Source organism: Eumetopias jubatus, unplaced genomic scaffold, assembly GCF_037043125.1.
Source record: "Eumetopias jubatus isolate StellerSeaLion01/CBP00866 unplaced genomic scaffold, mEumJub1_p1.0 scaffold_13, whole genome shotgun sequence".
NCBI classification, from domain to species: domain Eukaryota; kingdom Metazoa; phylum Chordata; class Mammalia; order Carnivora; family Otariidae; genus Eumetopias; species Eumetopias jubatus.
The window spans coordinates 15,063,566-15,087,495 of record NW_028274819.1 but is presented as its reverse complement, the minus strand read 5'-3'; the positions used below and the strand labels follow the sequence as shown (position 1 = coordinate 15,087,495).

At 37.9% G+C, this 23,930-nt stretch overlaps 1 protein-coding gene and 1 pseudogene across 1 annotated transcript; both read right to left on the bottom strand.

The window, feature by feature from the left end:
• Positions 1–297: 297 nt before the first annotated feature.
• On the bottom strand, positions 298–1,227 carry LOC114215304 (olfactory receptor 4C45-like). The gene has a single exon (XM_028111232.2). It carries the CDS (start codon positions 1,225–1,227, stop codon positions 298–300), a length of 930 nt encoding a protein of 309 aa, XP_027967033.2.
• An 8,489-nt stretch (positions 1,228–9,716) lies between these two features.
• LOC114215416 (olfactory receptor 4C5-like) lies at positions 9,717–10,701 on the bottom strand (annotated as a pseudogene).
• Positions 10,702–23,930: the final 13,229 nt, after the last annotated feature.

Sequence of the window (23,930 nt, the reverse complement as noted above, 5' to 3'; positions counted from 1 at the left end):
ATTTTATGAGAGCATTGGTATAAAGATGACTGTTCTGCAAGTTGGATTTAGATTATATTCATTTTTTCTTCTTATTTGAAAAGAAATTAAAGGGCTCCTAAAATTATAGTGGGCTCTAGGCACCATGTGTACTGTGGCTTAATGGGTATGTTGATCTTGCCCACAATATATAGGCTTCTGAAGAAAAGTGATCCAGACAGGACAGTTGACTGTCCCAAGTTTAATCAACTAAGAAGGGGAATAAATCTCTCTAAATTATCACTAGATATGTTTATGTAAATACTGTAATCACAAGTTTCATTTATCATCAGTTTTCATTATTTGCTCCCAGAGTTTCTTCATGACATTTTTCACTTCTGCATTTCTGAGGGTGTAGATTAAAGGGTTCAACATGGGAGTTACTATGGTATAAAACACAGTCACAGCTTTGTCAGCAGAGAAGGAGGTCATGGGTCTCAGGTACAGGAATAAACAAGGTACAAAGAAAAAGATGACAACAGTGACATGAGAAGCACAGGTAGACAGGGCTTTGCGACGCCCTTCAGAGCTATGGGTCCTCAGAGAGTGCAGGATGACAACGTAAGAAGCAACCAGAACAGAAAAAATTAAGAAGCATAGTGATCCACTGTTGGCAGCAATCAGAGGCCCCAAAGTGTGAGTATCTGTACAGGCTAGTTCCAGGAGAGGTATTAAATCACACATAAAATGGTCAATGACATTGGGGCCACAGAATGGCAACTGGACCATGAACAAAACCTGGATCCCTCCATGAAGAAAGCCTAAAATCCCAGCCATTCCCAGCAAGAAAATGCAGACAGGTCGGTTCATGATGGTCATGTAGTGCAAGGGCTTACAGATGGCTACATAGCGGTCATAGGCCATGACAAGTAATATGATGATCTCAACTCCACCAAAGAAATGTTCAGCAAAGAGTTGAGTCATGCAGCCATTGAACGATATGGTGTTCTTGTCAGAGATTAAGTCAAAGATCATTTTGGGTGCTATGGAAGAAGAGTAGAAAGCATCTAAAATGGACAAGTGGGACAGAAAAAAGTACATGGGAGAACCCAGGGCTGGGCTGATGAAGATGGTGACCGAGATGAGCAGGTTACCTGTCAGTGTGATCAAGTAGGTGATTAAAATTACAGCAAATAAGAATTTCCTCAGTTCTGCGTTCTGGGTCAGGCCCAGCAGAATGAATTCTGTTACATTTCTCCTCCTTTCCATGGATTCAGCTTGGGTTATGTTCCATTGGGAAGGATCACATGGTCCATCTGGAAAGATCACAGAAAATCTGAGGAGCATTTTTAATTCCACACTGATTATCTTCCATAACCTCTTCAGTCCTGGCCTCTGGGATTGATAGAACCACACCTTCCACTCACCTCAACTACTTTCGAGGTAGTGATAAAAAGGAATAGAAAGAGGCTAAATTTTCTTATTCATCTAATTTGAATAGTGACAATATGTTACAAACACCAGAATAAAAGCAATTTTTTACTATGACTGTTGACCTATGATTGACTTCTAAACTCTGGCTCTAAAACCTTACAGATGGCTTTCATTCACTATTTTCTGGGACAGTTTCATCAATAACAACTATTTTGAAGTTATATTTGCCCACTGGCATGTATATTTATAGGTATAGGAACACAATACTCTTTAAAATGTCAAGTGTGTATCAGATAGGAAAGTGCCATCCTTACTATAACTATACCAGCAGTGTTCTTTGAGATAGGATTCCTTTCTGTCAAATGAATGCACATACACACAGAGAGACAGAGCTGCAGCTGGAGTTTTTCCCCTTCAGAATGCCAAGGAACTATCTTTATAACAGCTCTTTGAGCCACATTCCCTCAACAGCCCTGGATGTTGTGTCTGACTCAACATGACTAATACATACTCACTCTTCTCACACCTTTGGATGCAGATATGTCAGTGGTACAAAGTTCCCTGAAAAGTCCTCAGTAATTCTTAAATGAATTTTCTGTGCAATTGGTCTTTCATCACATAAAGAATAATGCTCTGGAGTAGATTTAGAAACCTAGTCACTTTTACAAATGGAATTAAATGAGTCCTGAAGTTTCCCTGAATTACCTGTTGTGAAACAGAAATGTTATCTAAGATAATACAAGTTTTTCTTTTGACATAAGTTTAGTCAATTAAGGTGAACTTAAAGTATTCATTGCTAATTGGTGGAAAATTGAATATATACAAGAATGTATTCTTTTTTTGAATGATCTGTACGTGCATTTTCAATAGTGAGTACATGTTACAAATGATCATAGGATATTTTATTCCTTCTCTCCCTCTTTTTCTCCTTTCTCCAATCCCTGCCAAAAAAAAAAAAAACAAACCCATAACAACGTATTTTTCCTCAAAAGTTTCTGGACACAGAATTCAGCATCATGACCTTTCAGTTTCAATAAAGGTTAGGAAATTATCTTTTGTTTTCCAGAAAGCTCAGTCTTTTTAGTTGTTTCTTCTCTATCCATGGCTGCTATAGGTGGCAACTATGTGCTTCATCATCCATAATAGATTTAATCCACTAATTCTAACTTCAGTGTGGCACATGGAAGTCATGAAAAGGGGAACCAATTTGAAATAATCACATATAGAAACCTACTGAAGCAATCTACTACTACATACATGTGAACCACGATTTTATAAAAGTGACCTTAGTAGTTCTCAACAGCCTCTTGTGTGGCATCATTACAGATCACTTTTTTACTGATATTTTCATGTCATCATGTTCAAATTCATCTTTAGAGAAAAAGATTACCTTCAGTTCACAGAATCTAGCTATAAAAACTATTTGGTAAAAATAATTTGGGTAAATTAAGTTAATCTTTTTAAAATTTGTGGAAAAAGAATTAGTTATTACTCACCTGGATCTAGTTGATTGTGGATTCCACTGTTTTCAGATTGCACCCACCGATTATTTTCTTCCCTTGAGAGCATAGCCCCACAGCTGCAAATATACCATGTGAACTAACAAGTGGGTCACTGCAATTCTCTGTCAGACAGCTCCTCCAGAATTGGTCATTTTAGTTTGTTTTGGTTCCCATTATCAGTCTGAATTTACTTAGAAAATGAGCTATTTTAGTTAGGAAACTTCATACTCTAGGATTTAATTTCCACTCACTTTCTTGACCTCTTACAGAAATATAGACACGTCTTCAAAGTACATATATTTTTCAGATCTCAGAACTATATTTAATCTAAAGTAAAAATATGGGAACAAAGAAAAAACTTTGTTAGAAAAGGCTAGTATATGGAACTATAAAATATATAAGTGCATCAGATCCAGTTGATTGGATTTTTTTTTCAAATCCTGCCAAATTTATGTTTCCCAACAAGTCCATGAGCAGTGTGAAGAGAATTCTTTTTTATTCCTCCTTTTAACCACCTAAGCTTGAGAACAGTGTCTCCCATATGAATCTTAAGCTTTTTGGTTGCTCTGCCTCTGTCATTTAGTTAAACGTTCTGTAATTCTTCCTTCATAGACTCTAGAGAAATACTTAAATAGACTTTCACAAAGTGCAGGATTTGCTAATGCATTGACCTCTCAAGTCCTCAGAGGATTAGTAATTGGTCCCGTTGGAATCTTTGCTGGAAGCCTCAGTCACCATCTTTCATTTGCGCCTGCTTGACCCCCACAAGATTCATTAGAGGCCAGTTTTAGAAATGCACTTGTACTTTGGTGAAACATGTGTCAGTGGCTATAGTTTAGGATGAGATTTTGGTAAGAAAAGTAGGAAGGCTTCCTGATAGGGCTTTGCTGTTCATTTTGACATTGTTGAGCCTGGCACAGGATAGGGGGTGGTTTTAGGCATAGATCAGAGTTCAGAGAATGGATTTCTCTCTGAAAATATGACTGTTCTAAGTATATAGTTGTCTTGAGCATGGAAATGTCATTGAAATGACATTGAAAATGTCATTTCAAAATTCCTCAAAAGTTTCTGGACACAGAATTCAGCATCATGACCTTTCAGTTTCAATAAAGGTTAGGAAATTATCTTTTGACATTGAAATGTCAAATGACATTGAATATCAATGACATTGAAATGTCATTGAAAACTGTTTCAAGGTTATGTGCCATGTTACTCTGGGAGACTGATATTTTTATTAGTGGCTGACAAAGGAGACTCAGATGGCAGAATTCTCAGCTACCAAAGATTGGGTAATTTATGAGCTCTAGATCTATCGACTTCCTTTGGATGAAAGATCCTTATGATGTGTTCATAGGAATATAGCTTTTCTCTCTTTCCCACACAGAAGGAATTGTGGAGATTTACAGTAAAGAGCAGTCCTTCCACATGGTCGGCATTGAGATAATCACACCAAGGTAAACATCATATATAAAGACATTAAGAGGTAGAGGATGGGAACAGTATAGAAAGGAGGCTCCACTATAATCTTCTCTCCCTCAGTTTCTGAGTTTTTAAAAAAAGATTTTATTTATTTGACAGAGAGAGAGACAGTGAAAGAGGGAACACAAGCAGGGGGAGTGGGAGAGGGAGAAGCAGGCTTCCCGCTGAGCAGAGAGCCCAATGTGGGGCTTGATCCCAGGACCGTGGGATCATGACATGAGCTGAAGGCAGGCTCTTAATGACTAAGCCACCCAGGTGCCCCAGTTTCCGAGGTTTTGAAGAGCTGGATGAAATCATGCACAAATCACCTTGAAAAAAATCAACCTTTACCTTTAAGGAAAGTGATACACTCCTGAAGTCCCGCACCAGTGTCTTCAGCCCTGTCCTCAACAGTTAAAAATTTTCCTCACTCACAGTCTGTTTCTTTCCCCCTTTTTTTTTAAATTGTGGTAAAATACACATAATATAAAATTTGCCATTTTAACCATTTTCATTTTTAAAGATTTTATATATTTATTTTAGGTAGAGTGAAAGAGAGAGAGAGAGAGAGAGAGAGAGAGCATGGCAGGGGGCAGAGGGAGAGGGAGAAGCAGACTCCCTGCTGAGCAGGGAGCAAGATCAGGGGCTTGATCCCAGGACCCTGGGATCATGACCTGAGCCAAAGGCAGCCATTTAACCAACTGAGCTGCCCAGGCACCCATAACCATTTTCAAATGTACAGTTCAGTGTCATTAAGTACATTCACACTGTGTGCAAACATCACCACCAACCATCTTCAGAATTTTTCATCTTTCCATTCTAAGAATCCATATCCTTTAAACAATCACTGCTCATTTCTTCCCTCCCCCAGCTTTGGAAAACACTGTTTGCTTTCTGGTTCTTTGAGTTGGACTATTTTAAATATTTCATATAAGTGGAATATTGCAGTGCTTCTTCTATCACTGGTTTATTTTACTTAAGAGTAATGCCCTCAAGTTTCATCCATGTTGTCACAAATGACAGGATTTCCTTCCTTTTTAAGGCTGAAAGGTATTCCATGTCTATATATACTACATTTTTTTGTTTGAAAGATATGCATCTGTTGATGGACACTGAGGTTGTTTCTACAACTTAGCTATTGTGAATAATGCTGAAATGAGCCTGGGAGTGCAAAGAATTCCTTGAGATCCTGATTTCAGTAGTTCTGGATAAATACCCTGATGTGGGATTGTTGGATCATATGGTACTTTATTTCAATTTTTTGAGGAACCTCCATCCTGTTTTCCATAGTGACTGTACGAATTTACATTTTTACTCTCAGTGAACAAGGGTTCCCTTTCTCCACATCTTTACTAATACTTGTCTTCTCTTGTCTTTTTGAGACTGACCATTTTAACAGATGTGAAATGATACATCATTGTGGTTTTCATTTGTATTTCCCTGATGATTAGTAATGTTGAGCATCTTTTCATTTACTTGTTGGCCATTTGTATATTTTCTTTGTGGGAATGTCTATTCAAGTCTTTTGCCTATTTTTAAATTGGGCTATTTTTGCTATTGAGTTGTATGAGTTCTTTTTCTATTTGGATACTACCCTGTATTACACATATGGTTTGCAAATATTTTTTCCCCATTCTATAGGTTGTCTCTTTACTCTGTTAATTGTTCCTTAGCTGTACAAAAGATTTTTAGTCTGATGTAGTCCCATTTGTCTATTTTTGCTTTTGTTGTCTGTTCTTTTGGTGTCATATCTAAGAAATCATAGCTCATTCCAATGTGATGAAGATTTTCTGCTATGTTTTCTTCTAAATGTTTTACAGTTTCAGGCCTTCCATTTTAAGTCCATTTTGAGTTGATTTTTGTAAGGTATAAGATAAGCATTCAATTCCATTCATTTGCATGTGGATATCCACTTATCCCAGCACCATTTACTGAAGAAGTTATTCTTTTCTCATTGTGTATTCTCGGCACCCTTGTCAAAGATCAGTTGACCATATGAATAAGCATGGGTTTATTTGTGTGTTCTCCATTCTTTTGCATTGGTCTATGTCTATCTTTATGCCAGTACCATATTATTTTAATTACTAGAGCTTTGTAATATAGTTTCCAGCTTTGTTCCTCTTTCTTAAGATTGCTTTGGCTATGGGGGTCTATTGTGGTTCCACATGAATTTTGGGATTGTTTTTTCTTATTTTTTAGCTTTATTTATTTATTTTAGAGAGAATGAGAGTTTGAGGAAGTGGAGGGAGGGGCATAGGGAGAGGAGGAGATCTCAAGGAGACTCCACAGTGAGATAGAAACCTGACTTGGGGCTTGATCTCACAGCCCTCAGATCATGACCTGAGCTGAAACCAAGAGTCGGATGCTCAACTACTGAGCCACCAGGTGTCCCAGGATTGTTTTTTCATTTCTGTGAAAAATTTCACTGGGCTTTTTTAAAAAAATTAATTAATTAATTAATTTAAAAAATTTTATTATGTTATGTTAGTCACCATACAATACATCATTAGTTTTTGATGTGGTGATCCACGATCCATTGTTTTTGTATAACATCCAGTGCTCCATGCACTACGTGCCCTCCTTAATACCCATCACTGGGCTAACCAATCCCCCCTCCCCCCTCCCCTCTAACTCTAGATCACTTTGGATAGTATGGACATTTTGGCAACTTTGAATCATACAATCCACGAACAGAGGATGTTTCCATATTTGCCTTTTTTTTTTGTTTTTACTTTCTTTCATATATGTTTTATCACTTTCAGTTTACAAATCCTTAAATTTTTTAGTTCAGTTTATTTCTAAGTATTTCAGTCTTTTTTTTTTTTTGTAACAGTGATTCTGACCTTATAAGGCAAGTTTAGTAGTTATTTTTCCTTTTCAAATTTTTAGAAGTGTTTGAGAAAGATGGGCAATTATTCTTTAAATGTTGCTTTCAGATTTCACCAGTGAAGCTCTTTGGTCTTGGGATTTTCTTTCTTGTGAGGTTTCTGATTATGGATTTAATTTCCTTGCTCATTAGTGGTCTGTTCAGATTATCTTATCTTTGTGCATCAGATTTGGTAGAATGTATGTTCCTAGGAATTTATTTCTCCCAGGTTATCCAATTTTTTAGTGTGTAATTGTAGTAGTTTCTTATAATCCTTTTATTTCTGTGGTATGAGTTTTAATGTCCCATCTTTCATGTGTGATCTTTTCTCAGTCTAGCTAAAGTTTGTCAGTTTTGTTTTACTTTAAAAAACAACTTTTATTTTCATTGAGATTTTTCTATTGATTTTCTAGTCTCTATTTCCTTGACCTATTGTAATCTTAATTATTCCTTCCTCTGCTAACTTTGTTCTGAGTTTTTTTTTCTCATTTCTTGAGTTATACTGGTAGGTTACATGAGATCTTTTTAAATGTGGGCATTCATTGCTATAAATTTCTCTCTTCATATTGCTTTTGCTGCATCCCATAGGTTTTGGTGTATAATTGTAAATTTTGTTTGTTTTGACATGTTTCTAATTCCCATTTTGATTTCTTCTTGACCCATAGGTTACACAATAATGTGTTATTTAATTTCCATGTATTTGTGATTTTTCCAGTTTTCCTTCTGCTGTTGATTTCGTTTCACTTCCTTGTTTTCAGAAAAGATACTGTATGATTTCAATCTTTTTACATTTTTCAGGACTTGTTTTGTGACCTAATATATAATCTATCTTGCATCATCTTCCATGTGCACTTGAGAAGAATGTATATTCCTCTGCTATTGGATGGACTGTTCTATATATGTCTGTTAGGTTCATTTTGCTAACAGTGTTGTTCAAGTCCATTGTGTTCTTATTGATTTTCTGTCTATATGTTGTATCCATCACTGAAAGTGGAGCATTGTTGTCTCTTAGTACTATTTTGTTGTTGTCTCTTTCTGCCTTTATATCTGTTAATATTTGCTTGATATAGTTAGGTATTCTAATATTGGGTGCATAAATATTTATAATTATTATATCTCCCTGGTAAACTGACCCTTTTACCATTATATAAAGTCCTATTTGTGACAGTTTTTGTTTTAGAGTCTATTTTGTCTGACATAAGTATAGTCCTTGCCCTCTTTCAGTTGCCATTCACATGGAATGTCTTTTTTTCATCACTTCACTTTGAGACAATGTATGTCCTTAAATCTTAAGTGAGTCTCTTGCAGACAGCATAGAGTGGGATTAAAAAAAATCCATTTAGTCATTTTATGTCTTTTGACTGGAGAGTTTAACCATCTTACATATAAAGTAATTACTTATAGGTAAGGACTTAGGCTTGCCATTTTGTTTACTGTGTGTCTTGTAGCTCTTCTGTCCCTCTTTTCTTTTCTTACTGCCTTCCTTTGTATTTTGTTGATTTTTTGGTATTGATATGCTTTCATGATATTCTCTTTCTTTTGCAGAACTTTTGTCTTTGTTCAAATCTGGACTCCTTTTATTTGAATTCTTTCTCTTAGAATGGCACTGTGTCTATATCTCAGATTACTTTGCATACCCGTTGCATTGTTTGCATTTGAAGTCTGAAGGTTGTTGTTCAAATTTGAATGTGTAGTCTTTCTATCTGGCTTACTCAGTTATCATTAAGTCCTTTTTTGTCCTAGATACTTTTGTTCCTATTAGCTAAGGCAGAAATCCATCTAACCACAGATACTTCACAGTTGAAGTGGTGTATAGTATGTCTTTGACAGAAAAATATTCCGCCATTTATTTTTTGCCTGGGAATCATGTGCGAGATTGTATGGCTGCACCTGGAAGAATGTTATATCCCTTTTGGGATTTAGTCAGAAAAAATAATTTCCTCTAGGAAGAGCCCAGATTTCATCATAAATGGTGCCCGTGGAATTGTGCAACAAGACAGCGTTAATTTTGGGATGAATCCTCTCTCGTTCTTTAAAACTCATTCATTTCTGGTTGATCTTTATTTCCTATCATCAGAAATCTACTTTGACTACACATATGGGATTGAAACTATGCATTTTTGCCTGAATACTTAGACATTATGCCTTTCATTGAAATATTTTATTGTCCAGTTGGTTGTATAATCTATACCCAGAGCTTTACAGAGAATTTTTCTACTGAATACCTAAACTCAGGTGTTTTTCTATAGGTTGTGACAATATTATGCTGATTAGCAATGTCTTTTTGATCAATAACTTGAAAATTCAGAGAGTTTTCTAATTGGAAGAGATTTTAGTCATCATTTAATCAAAGATTGATATGAAAGAGGAACCATTACAGATTACAGAAAGCCAGGGAGCAAAATATACTTAAACTCACATATTTTGACTTCAAGACCATCATCCTTTGTATTAGTTTTATTTCTTAAAAGAAGAATAAAGTTTGTTTTTTTCCTTCTCTAGTCACATGAATTGTTACCCAAGATTACTCTGTGACTCCAGAGCTTCCTCATGGCATTTTTCACCTGAGTTTCAGAGGGTGTAGATTAAAGGGTTTAACATGGGTGTTATCATAGTATAAAACACAGCCAATGTTTTGTAAATGGGGAAGGTGACCATGGGCTGAAGGTACACAAATATACAGGGTACAAAGAATAGGACAACTACAGTAACATGGCAGGTGCAGATAACAGAGCCTTACACTGTCCTTCAGTACCATGAGTTCTTAGGGAGTAAAGAATGAGGGTGTAGGAGGTGATAAGAATAGAAAACATGAGCAGACACATCAGCCCACTGTTGGCGGCAACAAAAAGTCTAAAGGTGTGTGTCAGTGCAAGAGAGTTTAGCAGAGGGAAAAGGTCACAGATGAAATGGTCAATGACATTGGGGCCACAGAAGGGCAACCAGACTACAAAGAGAATTTGAATCAGAGCATGAAGAAATCCCCCAGCCCAGGCCATGGCCACTAGGTGGACACGCATTCACTTGTTCATTGTGATCCTATAGTGTAGGGGCTTGCAGATGGCCGGTAGTGGTCATAGGCCATCACTGTGAGCAGGATGATCTCAACTCCTCCAAAGAAATGCTCTGCAAAGAGCTGAGTCATGCACCCAATGAGGGAGATAGTTTTCTTTTCAGTGAGTAAGTCAAATATCATTTTGAGATCCATGGTAGAAGAACAGCAGCGGTCTACGAAGGACAAGAAGGACAGAAAAAAATACACAGGGGAGTCCAGGAATCTGCTGGTAGTGATCGTCATGGCAATGAGTAGGTTGCCTGCCACAGTGAGAAAGTAGATGAATATAAACACAGTGAACAAAAGTTCCTGCACATCTGGGTTCTGTGTCAGGCCAAGCAGAATGAATTTGGTCACATTGTTCGTTTGTTCCATGAATCCACTTTGGCATCTGAATATTTGATTTATCTGTGATTAGCACAGGGATTGCAATTGTGGCAGATAAATTTGATCAAGCAAATCATTTCTGTCAGGATTGTCTTCTGTGAGACTGATGGAAACCCCAAGCAGATAAACTCAGACTTAAAGTTGGGACTTACTACTAGTTATATAATGAACACATTGCCTCTTCACCCTCTGACTGACACACAGACATATGTGCATACACATTCACACTTACACTCATCTATATCCACAAATACAGGAATGTAGTTCCCTTCCTGTAATTGCACCTGGGTAGATATTGAACAATTGCCATAGTATTTTCTCCCCTAAGAAAACCGGACTGAGAGGAGGACCAGAGGAGGAGTAGAGGCTTGAATTCATGAGAGGCTACTGCCCTGTGTCTCTTCTCTAGTCACCTGTGCTTCTGAGGCTAAGCTGCAGTTTGGTCTTCTTGCTCTTTGTAGCTTGTTTCAAGGTGACTATAAAACATCAGGCAAATTCAATTTGAAATTAAGCTGATGTACTCACATTTCAGAAAAAACTGAGTGAATGTTTGAGGCTCCAGTAAGATATACTTTGGCACCTAGATTTGTGAGCTTACGCCACATTTAAACAAAATTGTCTAAGAACATCATCAAATAAGAAAAAGGAAGAATACCCTGAAGAGGAGGAAACAGCTTGGTGCAAAATGCAAAATTCTCTGGATGTATTTGGAACTTTAGAATGCACTGTTTGGACAATTTTGTTATGTGTAATTTTCAAGGTTATTTTGCACATAAAAACTCAGATTAAGGAAGCCTAGGAGAAACTCTCTGGACGTATTGAGAAAACACATTCTTTAAAGGTGAAGAAGCAAAATCATCCTAATTTGTTTGACAGAGTTATGTTCTTTACATTCAGATAGACTGTTTCTTCATTCTGTTCTCACTGCTTAGCGGCCATTTAAGGATGTGTACAGACCTTAGTCTTACTGTGTTCAAACTTTCTCCCATATATAAATAGGAAATATAACAAATAGCAAAGGGGTATTTAGAAAGTCATTATTCCATAGAGCAAAGTTTTATTCCAAAAGGTAAAACATAGCTTTCTACACACTGAAAATTCTTTTTTTCTTTAAATTTTTTTATTGTTATGTTAATCACCATACATTACATCATTAGTTTTTGATGTAGTGTTCCATGATTCATTGCTTGTCTATAACACCCAGTGCTCCATGCAGAACGTGCCCTCTTTAATACCCATCACCAGGCTAACCCATCCCCCACCCCCCTCCCCTCTAGAACCCTCAGTGTGTTTTTCAGAGTCCATTGTCTCTCATGGTTTGTCTCCCTCTCCGAATTCCCCCCTTCATTCTTCCCATCCCGCTGTCTTCTTTTTCTTTTTTTTTCTTAACATATATTGCATTATTTGTTTCAGAGGTACAGGTCTGTGATTCAACGGTCTTGCACAATTCACAGCGCTCACCATTAGCACATATGCCCCCAATGTCTATCACCCAGCCACCCCATCCCTCTGACCCCACCCCCCTCCAGCAATTCTCAGTTTGTTTCCTGAGATTAAGAATTCCTCATATCAGTGAGGTCATATGATATATATCTTTCTCTGATTGACTTATTTCATTCAGCATAACACCCTCCAGTTCCATCCATGTCGTTGCAAATGGCAAGATCTCATTCCTTTTGATGACTGCATAATATTCTATTATATATATAAATATATAAATATATAAATATATAAATATATATATATATATATATATATATATATATATATATATATATATATACCACTTCTTCTTTATCCATTCATCTGTCGATGGACATCTTGGCTCTTTCCACAGTTTGGCTATTGTGGACATTGCTGCTATAAACATCGGGGTGCATATATCCCTTCGGATTCCTACATTTGTATCTTTGTGGTAAATACCCAGTAGTGCAGTTGCTGGATCATAGGGTAGCTCTATTTTCAACTGTTTGAGGAACCTCCATACTGTTTTCCAGAGTGGTTGCACCAGCTTGTATTCCCACCAACAGTGTAGGAGGGTTCCCCTTTCTCCGTATCCCCGCTAACATCTGTCGTTTCCTGACTTGTTAATTTGAGCCATTCTGACTGGTGTGAGGTGGTATCTCATTGAGGTTTTGATTTGGATTTCCCTGATGCCGAGCGATATTGAGCACTTTTTCATGTGTCTGCTGGCCATTTGGAAGTCTTTGGAAAAGTGTCTGTTCATGTCTTCTGCCCATTTCTTGATTGGATCATCTGTTCTTTGGGTGTTGAGTTGGATAAGTTCTTTATAGATTTTGGATACTAGCCCTTTATCTGATATGTCATTTGCAAATATTTTCTCCCATTTTGTCGGTTGTCTTTTGGTTTTGTTGACTGTTATTTTGCTGTGCAAAAGCTTTTTATCTTGATGAAGTCCCAATAGTTCATTCTTGCCCTTGCTTCCCTTGCCTTTGGTGATGTTTCTAGGAAGAAATTGCTGTGGCTGAGATCAAAGAGGTTGCTGCCTGTGTTCTCCTTTAGGATGTTGATGGACTTCTGTCTCACGTTTAGGTCTCTCAACCCTTTTGAGTCTATTTTTTGTATGGTATAAGGAAATGGTCCAGTTTCATTCTTCTGCATGTGACTGTCCAATTGTCCCAACACCATGTGTTGAAGAGACTGTCTTTTTTCCATTGGACATTCTTTCCTGCTTTGTCGACGACCAGTTGACCAAAGAGTTGAGGGGCCATTTCTGGGCTCTCTATTCTGTTCCATTGATCTATGTGTCTGTTTTTTTTTTTTTTTTTAGTAATTTTTTATTGTTATGTTAATCACCATACATTACATCATTAGTTTTTGATGTAGTGTTCCATGATTCATTGTTTGTGCATAACACACAGTGCTCCACACAGAATGTGCCCTCTTTAATACCCATCACCAGGCTAACCCATCCCCCCACCCCCTCCCCTCTAGAACCCTCAGTTTGTTTTTCAGAGTCCATCGTCTCTAACGGTTTTTCTCCCCTCTGACTTATTCCCCTTCATTCTTCCCGTCCTGCTATCTTCTTCTTCTTCTTTTTTTCTTAACATATATTGCATTATTTGTTTCAGAAGTACAGATCCGTGATTCATCAGTCTTGTACAATTCACAGTGCTCACCATAGCACATACCCTCCCCAGTGTCTATCACCCAGCCACCCAACCCCTCCCACCCCCCACTACTCCAGCAACACTCAGTTTGTTTCCTGAGATTAAGAATTCCTCATATCAGTGAGGTCATATGATACATATCTTTCTCTGATTGACTTATTTCACTCAGCATAACACCCTCCAGTTCCATCCACGTCGTTGCAAATGGCAAGATCTCATTCCTTTTGATGGCTGCATAATATTCCATATATATATATATATATATATATACCACATCTTCTTTATCCATTCATCTGTCGATGGACATCTTGGCTCTTCCCACAGTTTGGCTATTGTGGACATTGCTGCTATAAACATTGGGGTGCACGTACCCCTTTGGATCCCTACATTTGTATCTTTGGGGTAAATATCCAGTAGTGCAGTTGTTGGATCGTAGGGTAGCTCTATTTTCAACTTTTTAAGGAACCTCCATACTGTTTTCCAGAGGGGTTGCACCAGCTTGCATTCCCACCAACAGTGTAGGTGGGTTCCCCTTTCTCTGCATCCTCACCAACATCTGTCGTTTCCTGACTTGTTAATTTGAGCCATTCTGACTGGTGTGAGGTGGTATCTCATTGAGGTTTTGATTTGGATTTCCCTGATGCCGAGCGATGTTGAGCACTTTTTCATGTGTCTGTTCGCCATTTGGATGTCTTCTTTGGAAAAATGTCTGTTCATGTCTTCTGCCCATTTCTTGATTGGATTATTTGTTCTTTGGGTATTGAGTTTGATAAGTTCTTTATAGATTTTGGATACTAGCCCTTTATCTGATATGTCATTTGCAAATATTTTCTCCCATTCTGTCGGTTGTCTTTTGGTTTTGTGGACTGTTTCTTTTGCTGGGCAAAAGCTTTTTATCTTGATGAAATCCCAATAGTTCATTTTTGCCCTGGCTTCCCTTGCCTTTGGTGATGTTTCTAGGAAGAAGTTGCTGTGGCTGAGGTCGAAGAGGTTGCTGCCTGTGTTCTCCTTTAGGATTTTGATGGACTCCTGTCTCACGTTTAGGTCTTTCAACCATTTGGAGTCTATTTTTGTGTGTGGTGTAAGGAAATGGTCCAGTTTCATTCTTCTGCATGTGGCTGTCCAATTTTCCCAACACCATTTGTTGAAGAGACTGTCTTTTTGCCATTGGACATTCTTTCCTGATTTGACGAAGACTTGTTGACCATAGAGTTGAGGGTCCATTTCTGGGCTCTCGATTCTGTTCCATTGATCTATGTGTCTGTTTTTGTGCCAGTACCATACTGTCTTGATGACGACAGCTTTGTAATAGAGCTGGAAGTCCGGAATTGTGATGCTGCCAGCTTTGCTTTTCTTTTTCAACATTCCTTTGGCTATTCGGGGTCTTTTCTGGTTCCATACAAATTTTAGGATTATTTGCTCCATTTCTTTAAAGCGTTGATGGTATTTTTGATGGGAATTGCATTGAATGTTAGATTGCTCTAGGTAGTGTTGACATCTTCACAATATTCTTTGTGCCAATCCATGAGCATGGAACGTTTTTCCATTTCTTTGTGTCTTCCTCAATTTCTTTCCTGAGTATTTTATAGTTCTCTGAGTACAGATTCTTGGCCTCTTTGGTTAGATTTATTCCTAGGTATCTTATGGTTTTGGGTGCAATTGTAAATGGGATCGACTCCTTGATTTCTCTTTCTTCTGTCTTGTTGGTGCATAGAAATGTCACTGATTTCTGTGCATTGATTTTATATCCTGCCACTTTACTGAGTTCCTGTATGAGTTCTAGCAGTTTTGGGTGGAGTCTTTGGGTTTTCCACATACAGTATCACATCATCTGTGAAGAGAGTTTGAATTTTTCTTTGCTGATTCAGATGCTTTTTATTTCTTTTTGTTGTCTGATTGCTGAGGCTAGGAGGAGTAGTACTATGTTAAATAGCAGTGGTGATAGTGGACATCCCTGCCATATTCCTACCTTAGGAGAAAAGCTCAATTTTTCCCCATTGAGAATGATATTCACTTTGGTTTTTTCATAGATGGCCTTTATGGTACTGAGGTATGTACCCTGTATCCCTATACTCTGAAGAGTTCTGATCAAGAAAGGATGCTGTACTTTATCAAATGCTTTTCTGCATCTATTGAAAGGATCATATGGTTCTTGTTCTTTCTTTTTTTAATGTATTGTATCATATTGATTGGTTTGCTGATGTTCAACCAACCTTGCAGACAGGGATAAATCCCACTTGGTTGTGGTGAATAATCCATTTGGATTCTATTGGCTAGTATTTTGGTTAGAATTTTTGCATCCATGTTCATCAAGGATATTGGTCTGTAATTCTCCTTTTTGTTGGGGTTTTTGTGTGGTTTTGGGATCAAGGTAATTGTGGCATCATAAAATGAGTTTGGAAGTTTTCCTTCCATTTCTAGTTTTTGGAACAGTTTCAGAAGAATAGGTATTAATTCTTCTTGAAATGTTTGGTAGAATTCCCCTGGGAAGTCATCTGGCCATGGGCTTTTTTGGGGAGATTTTTGATGACTGCTTCAATTTCCTTAGTGGTTATAGGTTTGTTCAGGTTTTCTATTTCATCCTGGTTCAGTTTTGGTAGTTGATACATCTCTAGGAATGCACCCATTTCTTCCAGATTGTCTAATTTGCTGGCATAGAGTTGCTCATCATATGTTCTTATAATTGTTTGTATTTCTTTGGTGTTGGTTGTGATCTCTCCTCATGATTTTATTTATTTGGGGCATTTCTCTTTTTGTTTTGATAAGTCTGGCCAGAGGGGTTTATCAATCTTGGAAATTCTCTCAAAGAACCAGCTCCTAGTTTCGTTGATCTGTTCTACTGTTCTTTTCGTTTCTAGTTCATTGATTTCTGCTCTGATCTTTATTATTTCTCTTCTCCTGCTGGGTGTAGGCTTTATTTGCTGTTCTATCTCCAGCTCCTTTAGATGTAGGGTTGGATTGTGTATTTGAGACCTTTCTTGTTTCTTGAGAGAGGCTTGTATTGCTATATACTTTCCTCTTAGGACCGCCTTTGCTGTGTCCCAAAGATTTTGACAGTTGTGTTTTCATTTTCAATATTTCCATGAATTTCTAAAGTTCTTCTTTAATTTCCTGGTTGACCCATTCCTTCTTTAGTAGGATGCTCTTTAGCCTCCATGTATTTGAGTTCTGTCTGTCTTTCGTCTTGTGATTGAGTTGTAGTTTCAAAGCATTGTGGTCTGAAAATATGCAGGGAATGATCCCAATCTTTTGGTACTGGTTAAGACCTGATTTGTGACCTAGGATGTGATCTATTTGGTAGAATGTTCCATGGGCACTAGAGAAGAATGTGTATTCTGTTGCTTTGGGATAGAATGTTCTGAATATATCTGTGAAGTCCATTTGGTCCAGTGTGCCATTTAGTCTTTATTTCCTTGTTGGTCTTTTGCTTAGATGACCTGTCCATTTCAGGGAGGGGTGTGTTAAAGTCCCCCACTATCATTGTATTTTTGTCGATGTGTTTCTTTGCTTTTGTTATTAATTGCCTTATATAATTGGCGGCTCCCATGTTAGGGGCATAGATATTTACAACTGTTAGATCTTCTTTTTGGATAGACCCTTTAAGTAGGATATAGTGTCCTTCCTCATCTCTTATTACAGTCTTTGGTTTAAAATCTAATTTGTCTGATATAAGGATTGCCACCCCAGCTTCCTTTTTTTTGGTGTCCATTAGCATGGTAAATGATTTTCCACCCCCTCACTTTTAATTTGGGGTTGTCTTTGGGTCTAAAATGAGTCTCTTGCAGACAGCATATCGATGGGTCTTGTTTTTTAATCCAATCTGACAGCCTGTGTCTCTTGATTGGGGCATTTAGCCCATTTACATTCAGGGTAACTATTGAAAGATATGAATTTAGTGCTATTGTATTGCCTGTAAGGTGACTGTTACTGTGTATTGTCTGTGTTCCTTTCTGGTCTATGTTACTTTTAGGCTCTCTCTTTGCTTAGAGGACCCCTTTCAATATTTCTTGTAGGGCTGGTTTCGTGTTTGCAAATTCCTTTAGTTTTTGTTTGTCCTAGAAGCTTTTTATCTCTCTTTCTATTTTGAATGGCAGCCTACCTGTATATAGTATTCTTGGCTGCACATTTTTCTCGTTTAGTGCTCTGAAGATATCATGCCAGTCCTTTCTGGCCTGCCAGGTCTCTGTGGATAGGTCTGTTGCCAATCTAATGTTTCTACCATTGTAGGTTACAGGTTTCTTCTCCCGAGCTGCTTTCAGGATTTTCTCTTTGTCTCTGAGACTCGTAAGTTTTACTATTAGTTGTCGGGTTGTTGTCGTATTTTTATTGATTATGAGGGGGGTTCTTTGTGCCTCCTGGATTTTGATGCCTGTTTTCTTCCCCAAATTAGGCAAGTTCTCTGCTATAATTTGCTCCAATATCCCTCTGCCCCCTCCCTTTTTCTTCTTCTTCTGGGATCCGACTTATTCTAATGTTGTTTTGTCTTATGGTATCACTTATCTCTCGAATTCTGCTCTCATGATCCAGTAGTTGTTTATCTCTCTTTTTCTCAGCTTCTTTATTTGCCATCATTTGGTCTTCCTTTTCACTAATTCTCTCTTCCGCCTCATTTATCCTAGCAGTTAGCGCCTCCATTTTTGATTGCACCTCACTTATAGCCTTTTTGATTTTGACTTGTTTAGATTTTAGTTCTTTTATTTCTCCACAAAGGGTTTCTTTCATAACTTCCATGTTTTTTTTCACGCCCATCTAATATCTTTAAAATCATCCTTCTGAACTCCAGTTTGACATCTTACTAATGTCTGTATTTATTCAGTCCCTGGCAGTCGGTACTGCCTCTTGCTCTTTTTGTTGAGGTGATTTTTTCCATCTGTCATTTTGTCCAGAGGAGAATAGATGAATGAGAGAACAAAATGCTAACAGGGTAACTACATCCCCAAAAAATATACTCTAAGAAATCAGAAAAAACCTGAAACTGGGGGAAGAGAAAGGGAAAGAAAGAAAAAAGAAAAAGAAAAAGATTAAAACAAACATAAACAGAACAAAACACAGAATATGATGAAATATGATCAGGCTGGTGAATAGATCAGTGCCACACACTAGATTTTGGGCATATTTTGGTCTGTTAGAAGAAAGTGCTTCCCAAAATTTTAAAGAAAGAAAAACTTTTATATGTACAAAAATAAGGGTTAACACGATGAAGGGATGGAATATGAGTGTAAAGATGAAAATTATAAAAGATTTTATAAAAGGAATTGATAAGATAAGAAGTTGTTTGAAAAAAGAAAGAAGAGGATTTAAAAAAAAGAAAAAAAAGGGAGAGAATGTGATCAAGAGGAGACTAGAATAACAGCATACACTAGAGATTTAGGGTATATTTTGATCTGTTAGAAGAAAGTGTATCTCAAAATTTTAAAGAGAGAACAACTTATATATACGCCAAAAATTAGGGTAACCACTATGAAGGGATAGACCATGACTCTAAAAATGAAAAATAAAAATGGTTTTTAAGAAAGGGATTGATGAGATGTTGGTTGAAAAGGGAAAAACAAAAATTCAAAAAAAAGTACAGTTAAAAAAAATTAACTTTGAAAGACTAAAGAATCATGGTAAAAACGCCATGAATTCTATATGCAGTATTCCCCTAGTGATGGAGTTCTGCCGTTCTCTTTGATTGGTAAACTTGGTCTTGGCTGGCTGGTCTTGTGGATCTTCTGGGGGAGGGGTCTGTTGCCTTGGTTCCCAAATGTCTTTGCCTGAGGTGGAATTGCCCCACCCTTGCCGGGTCCAGGCTAAGTAATCTGCTCTGGTTTGCTCTCAGGAGCTTTTGTTTCCCACAAGCTTTCAGTACAGCTTTGGAGGATGAGAGTGAAAATGGCCGCCTCCCAATCTCCACTCTGGATGAGCGGAGAACTCATGGCCTGCTCCTCAGTGTGCCTCAGAGAAAAGCAGTCAGTCACTCCCATCTCCCTGGTCTCCGGCCCACTCCGTGCTCACCAGGCCTGTGACCGAGCGTTTCTATCTCTGGCACAGGACCCCGTGTGGAGTCTCCAAACCCAGCAGATCCCTGTGGTGCACTCCCGTGCCACTCTTCTCGGGGGAGGAAGGGGACTCTCCCTGGATCTGCCACTTGTTCGGTCCCTGCTGGAAGAGCAGTGGCCCAACTGTGTCACCGATCACAGTTTATGGCAACCCCGAGCTGAGATCCCGCGCCTTGGCTCCGTCTCTGCAGCTGCCTTCCCCGCTCTGATACCTGGGAGCTCTGCCACACTCAGACACCCCCGGTCCTTCTGTGACCCTGAGGGTCCTGAGACCACACTGTCCCCGAGGGTTCCACCCCCGCTTAGCCACTGGTGTGACGTCCCTCCGCGGAGCTGACTTCTAAAAGTTCCGATTTTGTGCTCCGCGGCTCTATCACTTGCAAGAAGCGGCCGACGGAGGCCCTCTTCCCCACCTTCAATCCTCCCGAATATCGCCTCGGATTCAGTTCTCCGCACGTCCTACCTTCCAGAAAGTGGTCTCTTTTCTGTTCAGAGAGTTGTTGCTATTCTTTTCTTCAATCTCCTGTTGAGTTCGTAGCTGTTCGGAATGGTTTGATCCCTATCCAGCTGAATTCCTGGGACCAGACAAAATCCAGGTCCCCTACTCCTCTGCCATCTTTCTCCTCCTCAATCTATTTTAAAAATATTTAATTTATTTATTTTACACAGAAAGAGAGAGTATAAGTGGGGGTGGGGGTGGCAGAGAGAGGGAGAAGCAGGCTTCCATTGGGCAGAGAGCCTGACATGGGGTTCGATCCCAGGACCCTGGGATCATGACCTGAGCCAAAGGCCGACTGAGCCAGCCAGGTGCCTCTCTAGATCATTTTTCATTCCTATAAGTAATGTATCAGATTTCTAATTACTCCTTCCTTGCCAACACTTACTAATTTCCTTTTTTTCAGAAGGAATTATGGGTACTTAAAGGATGTAAACTGGTATCTTATTGTGATTTTTATTTGCATTCCCCTGATTTGCAAATACAGATAGTTGTACTTATTTCTGTTCAATTTGCATGCCTTTTATTATTATTTTCTAAACCTAATTTCCATGAGGAACTTGTAATGAGATGCTGAATAGAAGTATTTAGAGTAGACATTCTTGTATTTTTCTGACTTTATGAAGGAGGTTTTTTGGTGAGGTGTAGTTGTTTGTTGGTTTAGTGACTTTCTAAACTATTTTTGTAAAGACTGGAGGTCGTACAGCAATAAAGAATAAAAAAATGATAGAGTTTGGAAAGGAATTAAACTATGTATTTCCAAAGTTTGTGGGTTTGTATGTAGAAAAATCATGACTGCATATACAACCATATTGCTGTATAAAAGGTCAATATATGAAAATACATTCTCTGCACCAAGAATAAAAACATTGGAAAATTAAGTTGAAAAACTATTGAAATTACATAAAAATGAAAATAGGAATAAGCCTAATAGATTATGTGAAAGAACTTTGGAAATTTTACACTACCTGATTTCAAGACTTCATATAAAGATACAGTAACCAACATAAGATAAACATATAGATATATAGAACAGAATAGAGTCCAAAAATAAGCCAGCACACATAGAGTTACTTGCTTTTCACAAAACATTATTAAAACAGTTATGGAGAAAAGAAAAGTCTTTCCACTAAAAGGTGCTGGAATAAGTAAATATTCATATGGGTAATAATGAACCTCAGCTTGTAAGTCACATCACATAAAACATTAATTTGAGATGAATCACACACCTCAAGATAAGAGTAAAAACTATAAGTCTTCTAGAAGAAAACTTGACCATATCTAGGAAGATGGGTTTAACAAAGATTTCATAGTTAACATCAGTTAGTTTTAGAATTTAATATCAATAGCCAAACATCAAATATTTTAGAAGAAAATATAGGTGAATATCTTTGTAACCTTGAGGTGTGAAATTTTTTGTTTAAAGGAAACATAAAAACCTTTTTTACATAAATAAAAGATACATAAACACCAATATTTAAACTATGAAGTGCTGTTAATGGAAGAACCTTAAATGCAAAGAATAAAAAACATCTGCAAGACACTGAAGTTACAAATAATTATTGCTTACAATACATAATGAGCTTCTACAAATTGAAAATAGAGACAAATGGAAAATGGCCAAAGATACTAACAGGCATTCAACCAAAAGAAAGATGTAGTGAATAAACATGTGGAGTAATAATCAGCTTATTAGTAATTTTGGAACAGTCAAGGAAACCCACAATGAGATAACGTTCTACATTCATTTAATTTGCAAAAATTAAGAAGTTTGAGATTACCATGTGATGTAGAGGATATGAACCAATGGGATGTATTTTACATTGCATTATCTAGTAATCTTGAACTTCCCATAACCTTGATTCTTAGGTTCAACTGCTAGATACATACTCAAGCAATAGTTGGTATGTGTCCATCTGGAGTTGTGTGCCAGAGTCTTCACAGTAGCCTGTCAGTAATACTGAATATGTGGAACTACCCAGAAATCTGTCAACCAACATCAGCTGTGAAGTACCAGCACCAGCAGGAGAATTTTGCCTGTGCCAAAAGAATGTACTTCAGGGTACAGACTCATACTTCAGACTTCAGCACTGGAGGTCTGCAGAGCAAGTGGTTTGGGAGAGAGAGGGTGAGCATATTTGTTATTCTGTGATGAGAAATAATTCATGAAAATGAAAAAAAAAAGTCTGAGAAGGTGATTTCTTTAGTCCCTTGGAAACAGATTCTGAAAATTTTGGTGAAAATTTCATCTCAAGTTTGAGATTTATTTTTTAGTAGAAATATGGCTGCCAAATGTCTACAATAGCCAAACTGTGGAAAGAGCCAAGATGTCTATGGACAGATGAATGGATGAAGAAGATGTGGTTCATATATAGAGTGGAATATTACTCAGTCATCAGGATGAATATTTACCATTTACATCAGACATGGATGGAACTGGAGGGTATTACGCTGAGCAAAATAAGTCAATCAAAGAAAGACTAATATCCTATGGTCTCACTCATATGTGGAATATAAGAAACAGGGCAGAGGACCGTAGGGGAAGGGAGGGAAAACAGAAAGGGAAGTCATCAGAGAGGGAGAAAAGCCATGAGAGACTCTTAACTCTAGGAAACAAACTGAGGGTTGTTGGAGGGTTGGTGGGTGGGGGGATGGGTAACTGGGTGATGGGCAGGCATTAAGGAGGGCATGTGAAGTGATGAGTACTGGGTGTTATATGAAACTGATAAATTATTGAACACTGCATCTGAAACTAATGATGTACTATAAGCTGGCTAATTGAATTTAAATTTTAAAAAAGGAAGAAAAAGAAATATGGTTGTCATTCATTCATTTATTCATTCCCATACATCTCTTTAATCCTCAGAACAATAGCATGTATTGTTAGTTCCTTTTTGAAGACAAGAAAAGTTAAGTCTGAGAAAGGTAAATAACTTATTTCAAGGTAAGAAAACATTTGGCACTCACTGCTTAAATTGGAGGCTGGGTCTGTGTTTATGTGAGGTCCAGGTGCTTTAAGTTATCTTTGCTCCTCTTTCAAATAAGCCAGTTATAACTGGGGTTTTTCAGTTGCTTGATGTATTTTAACTCTCTGTTCAAGTAATTTTCAGCTAACTGAGAGTGACAATGAAAGCTTATAGTCAACTGGAATATGCGACTGGAAAAGAACAATTGATTGGACTTAACTCTAACAGAATGGAGCCACAAATGCTTTGGTGGGCTCACATAGAGACCTTGTTCATTGGTCACATTCACCAAATGGTATAGTGTGGCTCAATCCCCTCTCCTCTGTATCTAATCTCAACCATGGGTAATGTTTGTTTTTGGTTTCAATTTCAACATCACTTTGTCCCTGAACATTCCACCTTCACCCCAGTTTAAGGCATGTTCCCATTACAGCACTGTGTTCTTTTTTATAATGCTCACCACTCTCTTCTTTTTTTTTTTTTTAAAGATTTTATTTACTTATCTGACAGAGAGACAGCGAGAGAGGGAACACAAGCAGGGGGAGTGGGAGAGGGAGAAGCAGGCCCCCCCCGCCGAGCAGGGAGCCTGATGCGGGGCTCGATCCCAGGACCCTGGGACCATGACCTGAGCCGAAG